The following is an 11,678-nucleotide window of genomic DNA, read 5'->3' as shown; positions in this document are numbered from 1 at the left end:
TTCTTTGAAGACTAAGCTTGAACTATTAAACAAATTCTTCATTGTGGAATTGTAAAAGCATCTTCATCAGCAAATACTGCTCAAAACATTAATTTCATTAGTCAAGCAAAGATTCCTTCTAAAACTTACGGAGAATGTGTGACTACAAATATTGAAGAACTAATATTGCTTATTGATGTTAGAACCAGCATACACAGTCTCAGCCAAAATATTACACCTGCAAGTAATATTTTTTCTGCATCAGTAGCATTTCTCTCAGGATACATAAGAAGTTAGAAGATCAATTTCACTGTGATGAATGTCTTGTTCCACTCTTATCTACCACCATACCAGGACCATTATTAAGATTAATAGCCCTTCAAGATCGGGGTCGATTGATATATCCCAATAATGCATTTGTGGGCATTATTCAAAGAATTGCAAATATAGCACAAAAACTGTTACCATTTTTACAGTATGAGAAACCATGTCTTCAGTTGCATGACTTGCTATATGATCACCTCTTTCAAAATTCTGTGTTTTCCTGTTCACAACACAAAGCTGCAGTCTGCAAGATTATTATTAAAACGGCTGTGAAACCAGTCCTCAATAATATTTGTGTAGAAAAAACGGATTCTTTGAAGACTCTGAGCTTAAACAGTAAACCACTGAGCCGAAAAGTGTTGAAGTTATAAATGGTTATAAATTTTGCTCTTACCTTTAAAAATGTGTTTTGTTAGTGTTGTCATCTAGGTACCTAGTTAAATTAAACCAAACATTTTCGTCTTCGTGTTTTCGTTAAATGGGCAGTAATAACATAAAAATGAGGTCATTGACCTTGATGTTAATGTAGATGTTAATGTCAAATTCATAATTTGTAGTTTGGTTATTTGTTGAGTGGAGGTCGCTAGTAGATGTCCATCCATGGCCTACTAAATCTGAACTGCGCTGCGCTTATTACGGCCGTAACAAACTAGCTGAATGATTGATTCGGCTAACCTCAAAAAATCTACCCTTAACTAGCGCCATCTCTTTAAAGATATTAAACTACAAATCAACTAAATTGCCACAATAATTTAAATTTCCTTGAATTTCATCAAGGTTGAAGTACTAACATGGGAAAATAGTGCGTTGCATGTGGAGAAAATAACAACAGTTATTTTCAAATTCCCAGCAACCTCGAAACCAAATCCAAAATTGATAAAATTATAAAAAAAAACTAAATGAAACATTTCACTGTAATACATGTTTCTTCTTTATTATCTACAGCAACTCCAGGACCCTTGTTACGATTAGTTTGGCTTCAAGACCGTGGGGTCTGTAAATTTGTGGGGCTTTTAAAAGACTTGGCTAATATTGCCACACAAGTTTTATCATATTTAATTCCCAAAAATCCTTGTCAACCACTGGTTACTACTTTGCATCCACATTTAATACAGAATTCCATATTTACCTGTGATAAACACAAAGATAAAATTTGTAAAGTTATTATCCAATTAGTAATGAAACCAATTTTAAACATGTTTATAAAAAAAACCAGATTACATAAAAACGAAATCCATTCAGAATAAACTCACAAGTAGGAAGGTTCTAAAATTATAAACTTACGAGAAAGGTATTGTCTTCCTGCTGATAGATAGTTTTACTTTTAATTTTTCTACTGTGCTCTATCCATTTTCAGATTTTGCAATTCCATTCTATATATAAATATTATGTTTCATAATTTGATCATTGTAATTATTAGGTATTCTTACGTTCATGAAACGTATTCGTGAAAATTTATTTCGCGTCAAAATGACAAAATAGAAAGTGTTAACCTAACAAAATAAACACGTTACGTGATTGTGATTGGATAATTTCAATTCAAATTACATTTTTCTTTTCTATTTCGCTAACAGATGGAGTTGGTTAAGGGTGAATTTTTTGAGGTTAGCGGAATCAATTGCTCCATTGAAAATCCGAGCTTTGTTACGGCCGTAATAAGCGCAGCGCAGTTCAGATTTAGTAGGCCATGGTCCATCAAACGGGAACATTTGATTGCATGTAAAATTCAAAATTGAGACGGCCATATACCGAGTGACTATAAATGATTGAAAGAAAATAGTGGATTGGCAACACTGATGCAGTTGGTAGTGCAAGTCTTGTCGTGCATTATCTGTCAGTCATTTCTATTTAGGTTAGGTTAAGTCACGAAGTACATTGTCGATTTAGATTTTTTTGACGTTTGTTTCAATTTTAAAAATTACGTGTGTCATGCCAACGATGTCGCCAACTAAAGATTTCAAATGTGTTACCAACATAACAAAATAATTTTCAATCATTTATAGTCACTCGGTAGAAGCGAAGCGAATATGAATGAAGTTGGTCATGGTCTGCATTACCGGCAATTTACGAACGGCGCATGGCGACCTAGGTGCACCTGGGTACGATTTCTGAACGCACCCTGTTATTTTTATTTGACGGATCTAGGATCTAGGGAAATTTCATCGTAGAGTGTTGTTTGTAAGTAACTAAATCAATAACAACAAATATACCTCCATCCATAACTGTCAGTAGATGTGATTAAAAGTGTGGGGAAATTATTTTAATACGTATCTAAATGCAAACTGAAATTTAAATACAAGTTGTTTGTTAATTAACTATTTCGAATTGTTTTGACTCGTACATATTTTTTTCTTGAGTGGTGTGAATATCACTATTGCCATGGAAAAAACAGAATTATCTGATGATATTACTCACACTTTTGCCTTAACAGACCAATATATGGTGCAAGTAGAAGAAATGGATGGTAAGGTTTAGTTAGAGTTAGATTGGATTCAAAGTAAACAAAACTTTACAGATGAAGCAGAACAGCTAACAGCAGAAAATACTGATGACTCAAATCATGATCCAATTGATAAAATGGGAACCCCTCTTCGAGAACAAGATAGATTCCTCCCTATCGCAAATGTAGCGAAAATAATGAAAAAAGCAATCCCCGAAACGGGAAAGGTAAATAATAAAGTACGAATTTATGCCCTATGACATTTTGATTGCTTTTTAATTTGGAATTATGCTCCTCTCCTTTGATCAATTACAGATTGCCAAAGATGCCCGAGAATGTGTTCAAGAATGTGTCTCTGAATTTATTAGTTTCATCACAAGTGAGGCTAGTGATCGCTGTTACATGGAAAAGCGGAAAACTATAAATGGTGAAGATATTTTGTATGCAATGAGTTCACTAGGTTTTGACAATTATGTTGAACCACTTAAAATCTATCTTTTGAAGTACAGAGAGGTGACTGACTTTTATGCATAAAGAAATGTAAATTTTACTTCACATATTTTTAGGCTGCTAAAAGTGATAAGAATTTGCAACCAAGCGAACTTGCCTTTGAAGAAGCATCTGAAGAGACTTACAGTAAGGCTACTTATATCACTACTAAACATCTTTTATGCTTATTAAAATTTTTTCTAGTGTGTAAAAATGAGTAATGGTGATATTTTTTCAGACGCAACAGTCACAAGAAATATTATTGCAGCTGAACCAGGGGGCACAGAGACGGTCATTTATACATATCAAGACACTAATATCCACCAGTTTCAAATAAACTAGTTTTCTGCACTTTTATTGTTAAGCTGATGTAACCAATTTTCTGCCCATTTAATTTGTGTATTATAGTTGTGTATATATTTATTACAACATATATTTTTACTACAAAAATATATTGAAAAAAATATATCCATTTTTTTTTTAATCAGGTTAGGACTGATCAAATTAAAATCACCGTTTTTTTTATACAATTTTATTTGTCACAAACCATAACAACTACGTTGACTTCTTAGGTGCTGGTTTTCCACCTTCACGAAAACCATTGCGGAAACGTCTGCGTACAATTTTCAGATGGCGGAGTCGGCCAGTTCCAGTGGTCTTCCTCCTTTTGGCTTTTACAGACCAGTTGTCTACAAATGCATTACTTATTTAATATATACGAGAATTTGGCTAAAGCACACTTACATGAGCGTAATTTAGCAGCAGGATATCCACATTGAGCACATTGCTTTTTTTGAATGTGGTACGAGGACCTACCACATCTTCGACACAAAGTATGTGTCTTATTACGACGTTTACCAAAACTCGAAGTACCTTTCGTCTAAAATAAAAACGAACACATTATTGAAACATTTTCACATTACACGGATTGATGTTGTCACTAATATAACCTAACTTTATTCGATTTGCCAAAAATTAAATAAATACAACAAGGAAACTACTTCATTGTAATTCAGCTCTACATGACATTTAAATTTACACCACTTTCAGCACAGATGACTGAGATATTTGAGGAAATTTAAGCATTTAATATTTGTTCACCTACCATCTTCGCGACTTGAAAAACTAAAAGAGATGTAAACTGCGACTTTACCGACTTGTTGTAATCATGGCGCGAAATTTGAATTGCAGTTCAAAAATTTGATGGAATGAGGTGATTTTTAGAGGTTCCTTTGAAACAATTAAATGCGGTTCATGTACATTGGAGTTTATGAATTATATTCTAATATTGCCACTGACAGAAAATTAATATGCGATTTGTAGTGTAATCTTGTACCAATGTTAAATTAAACCCAAGTTGTCTAAAAATAAAAAGCTTGCCACGACGTCTTGGTGTAAACATATAGCGCATACTTGAGTCAAAATGAACTAGCTAAATGGTGAAACTAAGTTACTTCTCATAAAATTTGCAAAGTTCGGCTTAACTTAAATGCAAAATTATACTTTTATAATAACAACTGAAAGACTGTGTTTTTCTTTGTTATGTATTGTGTTTAAAATAAATGGTTTTGTTCCCACTGAACCCAAAATATTTTCCTAAGAATGTGTTTGTAATAAAACGAATTCTATGTATCAAATAACTAATTAGTTATTGCATTTATTTGTAAACTGTTGTAAAATGAAGTGTTTGTACCGGTTACAGTTTAATATTTTAGAAATATGTGACTAACAGTTTATTTTTATAAAGTGATACAGCGTCTAATTATTCTTAAAAAGTAGCTCGTTTCGGAAAATTTTGTTTTTTTAACATGACGAATAGTACAAAAACATTCAAGACAAAAGTATGTGATAATCGAAGATTGAAAAAGACGATATAACAGCTTTACAAAATGATGTTCACTGGTGGATCTCACTACAAGAAGCGTACTAGTTCCAATTCCAGCAATGGACAAAGAAGAAACGAAAGAATTCCAAGGAATTACGCTGAAGTAAGAATATTCACCACATAATTTTACATACATCATAAGTACTAACTTTTTACTAAAACAATTACATATATAAGTAGTCTAACACTGTAACAATAAAGCAGCTGCAAGCAGGTACACATCTTTAAACATTTTATAAATATTGACAGCCAAAAATCAGCATATGTTGAATATTTCTGTGTTATGTTTATTTTCTACTACAGATGATAATGTACACACCTCGTCAAAATACATTATGGACATTGCGTAATTTTTTTTAAGAGCGACCAAGATGTGGGTTGCATAATAAATAACTATGAGCCCGTGCTTGTATTTCACGGTGTACTTTTACATATGTTTCAAATCGGTTTGGGAGCTTAATTAAGTCGAAATCGATTTGATGTTTTCAGAACTGGTCTGTTTATTAAAACATCAATTTCAATTTGAAGCACGTGCTTTTCCTTTTGCCAAAAAGGAAAGCGATACATACCGACGTACGAGAATATACTGCGAGTGTTGTGTATAATGAATAGGTACCTAATCGATCATTTTCTGTCAGTTCATAACTGTATATTACATCTGACTGACTGATAGTCAGTATTTTAATGATGATTTTTCATGCATTTGTTGAAATCTTTTGAAACATTAAACAAAACCAATTATTAAGGTCGACGAAACCTTGGATCGAACTGAAACCACTTACAATTAGATCCGAGTCTAACAAGATTAATTTATCAACGAGCTTTTCGTCTTTCAATCCAATTTACTACTTTTCGCGAACACTTTTCGTTCATATTCCTGACAGTGAAAATAAATTACTTATATCAAAGATCATAAAGTGTAAGGTTTTTAATTAAAAAAAATCTCTACTTCTATGATGGTTAAATGGGTATGTACCTAAACATATTTAGAACTCATAAATCTAACTTGGTTTATTTATTGATTTTACAATTTCACTGAGAAATTTGTTTCATTATCTTAAAACAACTTCAAATACCTACGGTTATTTTTAGGGCCTCTCACCTTGTAGTTAATTCTGTGAGTCAACGTAAAAATTTGTTTCAGTTTTCAAATAATAAATAAATGAATAGATAAAAACTGAGCTATTTCAATTTTTTAAATATTTTTCAGTTCTTCAATATGAAAAAAACATGTGTAACAAGAAGAGTGTATTTCGTTCTTTTTCTGTAGAAGTGGAGATGTTGTTCTCTGTAAATTTAGAAAATTAATATATGTGACTTCTTTTACATTTATATTTTATTAATAAATTCTACGTTTCTGTTTTGTAGCAAATGTGTAAATATGTCAAAGAAAAGTGATATAAAGCTTTTATAGTGCAGTGAAGATATTAATAGAATTTTTATTCTCCTCACTAAAATATAAATGGTTTAATAAATCACGTCTAGTTTAACTTTACACAAAATATTATTTCCTCTCAAATCTCAATGCACGTTACTATTGTAAGATTCGTAAAAAGATATTCCCCAAGGTGGGCTAAATTTATAAGTATTTTTAAAACTTTACACATTTATTTGTCTTTCGCGGTGCTTTATTGATAGATACTATATTTGCTTTCATTTATTCTCAGTTTATTGAACATTAAGTGACGTATTGGTATTGTGGTTTGCCATTTTTAAAGATTTTCTTCTCAGTACCAAAAGAATGGAATACAAAGAAATCAAAGAATGAATGAGAATTACAAAATAACGAAAATCATATATTCAATTCCTCAGTAATTTTAAAGGTGAAGCTTCTTTTAAATGATTCAGATACGCTAGTAATATTTTGATCATCATATTAAAAATATTCTTTTCCAATTCATGGAGAAACAAATATACTACTAACAGCAATTTTGTAATGTTTTGCAATACATAGGTATGACTATTTTAAATTAAATTTGGCACAGTTCTTGTATAACATATCTATCTGTCGTTATTCAAGTTTTAATATTGCACGTTACATAAATTATTGTCCTGTTAGCATTTGTTATGATAGATAAATGAACAAGTTAAAAAAATAATTTGATGTTTCGTTCCATTTTGAAGAAAAATAAAAAACAAATACTATTCTGAGACAACAAACTTATTGTTGGATCAATAATTCTCTAAAAGCCGTACCTACTTTGTCGGTACACAAAAATATTTTTTCTTCAAGAAATTGGACATGATAATTTTGGTGCATGATATTATATAGTTTATATCTACGACTATATTATGTTTTTTGAAAAAGATCACTACTTTTCAGAAAACAAAAAAAAATGTAAGACGTTAATCAAACCTAGTAGTAGTGTAGTAGTATAGTTTGTCCAGCGAGAGATTGGTTGTCATAAAAATCACTAAATTCTACATAGAGAAAGTAGTAGGTACCTAGCGCACGTAAAATTTGAAATATATCGTTCAAGCAGTAACATTTTTGCCCTGAAATGATGTTCTAATTAATGTATTCTAGTGCTTTTTGTAGTGTTTTGTTACAAGCCTACAATTTAAAATCTCCCAATCTCTCGCTGGTATATCCCATTATTCCCTCTTGAGACATAGGGTAGTAACGAATTGCTTCCACTTTTGTCTTTCTTTCCTATACAGGATGATTCTAAAATAAGTTTGGGAAAAAAAAACGGTAATTGGTGATGATGAGAAGTCATAGACAAAAAAATTTTCTTATAAAAGTTTTTTCGTTTAAGAGATACAAATGATTGAAAATTTGGTCAAAATTCCTAGTACGCTGCTGAGTTAAAGGTGATTACCTGATTATCTTGGTAGTTTAGCAACAATAATACTCAAAGGTGCCCGTCAGTCACAAACGACACCTTACTCCTCTCGATCATTTCCATAGAAACATTTACAAAGCAGTGTGCTTGCACCTACGACTTTATTGTGGAGTTGCTGGAACCATGGTTGTTAATGAAATGAACAAATTCGGACAAATTTTCCTTATTCATAGGCGTTGAAAATACAAGGATATAGGGTAATTTCCATCCTTTTGATTTCACTTCCAAAAGTCATTTACGCAGAATTCTTTTGTGTCAAGGATACTGTACATTTTTTTCCAAACCTATTTCAGAATCACCCTGTATATCCCATTTGATTGAATGATTCTTTCGCCTCCGATTGTCCATGTCTCTTTTGGTCTACCTGATTTTCTTGTTCCTTCGGGGTTCCATTTGAGCGCTTTTTGGGGATTTCTTCTTCTTTTTTTCGTAAAGTGTGTCCTAGCCATTTCTACTTTCTTCTTCTGATCCATATTTCTATTGGTCTTCTTCAGTTCGTGTCCATAGTTCTTGGTTGGAAATGATTGCGGGCCACCAGATCTTTAGTATTGATCTGTTGACGAAAACCTGTAGTTTGTTCCACTCGGGATTGTAACCGACCACGACTGTGACCCATACAGGACCACCGGTTTAACCATTGCTTTGAACACTATCAGTTTCGTCTTAACCGGTAAAATATTGGAGCGCCATATCTTGTTCAATCTTCCAAAAGCGCTTCTTACTTTGTTTATTCTTTTTTCTGCATCTTTTGTTGTTCCATTCTTCTTTGCTATAATGCTGCCCAGGTAAGTAAATTCGTCTACTTCTTCGATGGTTTCTTCTCTTAACTTCAAAGGTTTATTTTTCTCTTCGTTTATGCACATTATTTTTGTTTTTTCTTTGTTAATTTTCAGACCTATTTACTATTTTGGTGGCTGCTTCTTCTAGTGTTCTTAGTTTCTTCTGCAAATGTTGTCTGTTATGCTACAGCAGTCTTCCAGGCTTTCCAACAGATCCCACCTTATACTTCTTCTTGTGTTCCTCGTTGTTATTTTCATTACATCGTGTAATAGGTAGTATCGTAAAAAGGAGCGGCGACAGGATACATCCTTGCTTGACGCCTGTTTCTGTTTCAAATTCACTGGATAATCTGCCGGCATGCTGCACTACGCTTCTGTAGGTAATTCTAATTACTGTAGCCTTCCGTAATCAAGTTTATTATTTTCTGTGGTATTCCCCTGTTCTTCAGTACTGTCCAGATATTTTCTCTGTTAACCGAATCGAAAGTTTTTTCAAAATCTATGAATAGGATGTGGAGTGATATTTTGTTGACTGTTCTGTGACAATTCCCAGTGTGTTGATTAGGTCTATGCAGGAGCATCCTGTTCTAAAGTCATGTTGTTCTTTCATTAGGTCTTTGTCGATTTTACCTATTATTTAGTTAATTATTATTATTACTCTTATCTTCCAATCTCCTGGGAATATCTCTTCTTGCCAAATTTTTATAAATAGTGATATACTTCGTCCAGCGAGAGATTGGGAGATTTTAAATTGTATTAAATTAACCCAACAATACAAAATGCACTAGAATATATGAACTATAGTCCATTCATTTTAAATCTTGGGTTTAGTAATAAAACTTGCCTGTTTTGACACTTGTCCGAAACTCAGTGAATCTAAAACTGTGTTCAATACCGAGTGTCAACTACCAAACCTGACCATAGGAATTTAACATGAAAAATAGTTTTTGCGTGATTTCAGGTAAGTACCTACTTCATTAAGAAATTGATTAAATTTAACATTTGTTAAATGGTCAAGTTATTAGAAACATTTTTATTCATATTTATCAAAATGTCGAAATATGTTTGTGTTTAAATTTACTACTAAAATCGCCCAATAATTTGATTATTAAAAATACCATCCCAAACATTAAATTTCTGAGGGCATTGCGTTCTTATAGTTAAATGTATCCGCGGATTTTCTTGAGACAAATATCGAGTGTTCTGGGTGGCTCATTATTTAACATACATTTGCATTCGTCGGTAAAACATCTGTTTTTAGGTACTATAAATATGTTCTGCTTACCTTATCTATACGACGGGTGCAGGTAACAATAAGACATCCCAAGCGTAGACAGAAAGTACATAATAATGGGGTTTTCCCGAATTTTAAAAATACAGGACCGGCCGGCCCTAAGCCACTAAACAATTACAGTCTTAGTTGTACCGTTCAAGAAATAACTTCTGTTGTGTAAAGTTAATTCAGTGCGTTAATTTTACTCAATATGTAATATTTGTTGCCAATACTGGTGAATCATCTAGTGAATTTGATTCAGATAACGATTAATTTTCTATTTGTTTATGTAAGTATCTTATTATTTTATTTATTAATTTACTTTAAAGTATACATGTAATGGATACTTCATTAATTACTCTTATTTCTTTATTTAGTAATCTTATTTCTCAAATACAAAATTTCCCAATACAAAATCAACAATCTCTTAACATTTTTTTGGTCACTGATCGCAAAATGTGTTTTAATTTTTTTTTATTTGCGGATACTTTAAGGTCTCTTTCTTTTGCTCGTCGATAAGATGGTGAAAGTACGACGTGGTACCAATTTTATGTGAACAGAGGGATTACTACTTTACAGTACCCACACAATGAAAACTTGCCGCTTTCGTAATTTACGGCGTTTTGAGTTTACAACTTTACCCAAGATTTAAAATGAATGGACTATAGAGCATAATTGCAGGGTAAAAATGTTGCTGCATGAAGGATGGAACGGGTGATTTATTTCCGTAAATATGAACGTTATAACAAAATATCTTTAACACATTTTTTTTTACTAAACGTTGTTGTATGTATATTTAATACCTATACATATACCTATAAATTATCCGATTTTCGACATTTCCCACTAACTCAATAAAATAAAATAAAATATAATATAATATTTTATTCCATCCTAAACGATAAAATGGTATTTTATCTACTGTTTTCTTCATGGTAAAATGAAGTTTTATCGTCTAGAAAAATAAAATAATTAATGTTTAACATCCATTGTTGTTTTTCTGTTTTTGACGTTTTTTTGATTGTTGAATTTTTTTGACGTTTATAATTGTCATAATCAAAATAATTCAGTAATTCAATCGAAGTAATGGAGGATGGAATAAAATTTTGTATTGTACACGACGATAAAATTCACCATTATCTTCTCGAGCGTATTAGCCTCTCGGCTTAGGCCTCGAGGCTTAAACCGCTCTCGAAGATAAAATAAAATTTTATCGTCTTGTATAATAAATAACTAATAATATGGCTTAAGAAATCAAATATTCACCCTGAGACGGAGGGTTTTATATTTGCAATACAAGATCGTGTTATAAATACAAGAAATTATAAAAAACACATATGCGGTTTACAATCGATCATTGATAAATATAGGATTTGCGGAACTGAAGGGGAAACCATTGAACACATCATTTCTTCTTGCACCGTTTTGGCTCAAAGCGAATATAAAAAACGTCACGATATATTCGCTAAAATTATACACATGAATTTAGCTGTTAAATTCAATTTATTAAAGAATACACAACCACATTATAGTTATACACCAGAAAGTTGTTTGGAAAATGACAGTTACAAGTTATATTTTGATAGAACAATTTTAACTGACATTCATATTAAGCATAACAGACCAGACATTATAATTTTAAATAAACAACAAAAGCAAGCAT

General features: G+C 31.9%; 4 protein-coding genes across 4 annotated transcripts in view; 2 read left to right on the top strand and 2 right to left on the bottom strand.

The window, feature by feature from the left end:
- Nucleotides 1–2,479: 2,479 nt before the first annotated feature.
- On the top strand, nucleotides 2,480–3,698 carry Nf-YB (nuclear factor Y-box B). Its single transcript, XM_069041687.1, has 5 exons — nucleotides 2,480–2,767; nucleotides 2,819–2,982; nucleotides 3,059–3,256; nucleotides 3,310–3,379; nucleotides 3,471–3,698. The coding sequence occupies exons 1-5, from the start codon at nucleotides 2,683–2,685 to the stop codon at nucleotides 3,572–3,574; spliced, it is 621 nt and encodes a 206-aa protein (XP_068897788.1). The 5' UTR covers nucleotides 2,480–2,682; the 3' UTR covers nucleotides 3,575–3,698.
- RpL37a (ribosomal protein L37a) lies at nucleotides 3,635–4,490 on the bottom strand. Its single transcript, XM_069041692.1, has 3 exons — nucleotides 4,338–4,490; nucleotides 3,977–4,112; nucleotides 3,635–3,921 (listed from the first exon to the last, which is right to left on the bottom strand). Exons 1-3 carry the CDS (start codon nucleotides 4,338–4,340, stop codon nucleotides 3,788–3,790), a joined length of 273 nt encoding a protein of 90 aa, XP_068897793.1. The 5' UTR covers nucleotides 4,341–4,490; the 3' UTR covers nucleotides 3,635–3,787.
- Ptr (Patched-related) overlaps nucleotides 3,977–11,678 on the bottom strand; it is a 185,716-nt gene continuing 178,014 nt past the window's right edge. Inside the window, exon 5 of the mRNA XM_069041674.1 lies at nucleotides 3,977–4,112. Coding sequence (XP_068897775.1) covers nucleotides 4,087–4,112 — 26 coding nt within the window. The 3' untranslated portion in view covers nucleotides 3,977–4,086. The remainder of the gene's footprint in view (nucleotides 4,113–11,678) is intronic.
- Nucleotides 4,642–11,678, top strand: part of Pkcdelta (Protein kinase C delta) — a 111,446-nt gene continuing 104,409 nt past the window's right edge. Inside the window, exon 1 of the mRNA XM_069041667.1 lies at nucleotides 4,642–5,220. Within this exon, the coding sequence (XP_068897768.1) occupies nucleotides 5,122–5,220 (99 nt within the window). The 5' untranslated portion in view covers nucleotides 4,642–5,121. The remainder of the gene's footprint in view (nucleotides 5,221–11,678) is intronic.

The sequence above is a fragment of the Tenebrio molitor genome, chromosome 3 (assembly GCF_963966145.1).
Source record: "Tenebrio molitor chromosome 3, icTenMoli1.1, whole genome shotgun sequence".
NCBI lineage: Eukaryota > Metazoa > Arthropoda > Insecta > Coleoptera > Tenebrionidae > Tenebrio > Tenebrio molitor.
Note: the sequence above shows the minus strand (reverse complement) of the source record. Positions and strands in the feature narration are given on the sequence as shown.

What these genes read in the sequence shown, in the direction of transcription:
- Nf-YB (XM_069041687.1), top strand. Translation starts at nt 2,683, where the DNA reads ATGGAAAAAACAGAATTATCTGATGATATTACTCACACTTTTGCCTTA. An exon ending in GCAAGTAGAAGAAATGGATG is followed by an intron (nt 2,768 to 2,818) that starts GTAAGGTTTAGT and finishes AAAACTTTACAG; the next exon opens with ATGAAGCAGAACAGCTAACA. An exon ending in CGGGAAAGGTAAATAATAAA is followed by an intron (nt 2,983 to 3,058) that starts GTACGAATTTAT and finishes GATCAATTACAG; the next exon opens with ATTGCCAAAGATGCCCGAGA.
- RpL37a (XM_069041692.1), bottom strand. An exon ending in TGCTGCTAAATTACGCTCAT is followed by an intron (nt 3,922 to 3,976) that starts GTAAGTGTGCTT and finishes ATGCATTTGTAG; the next exon opens with ACAACTGGTCTGTAAAAGCC.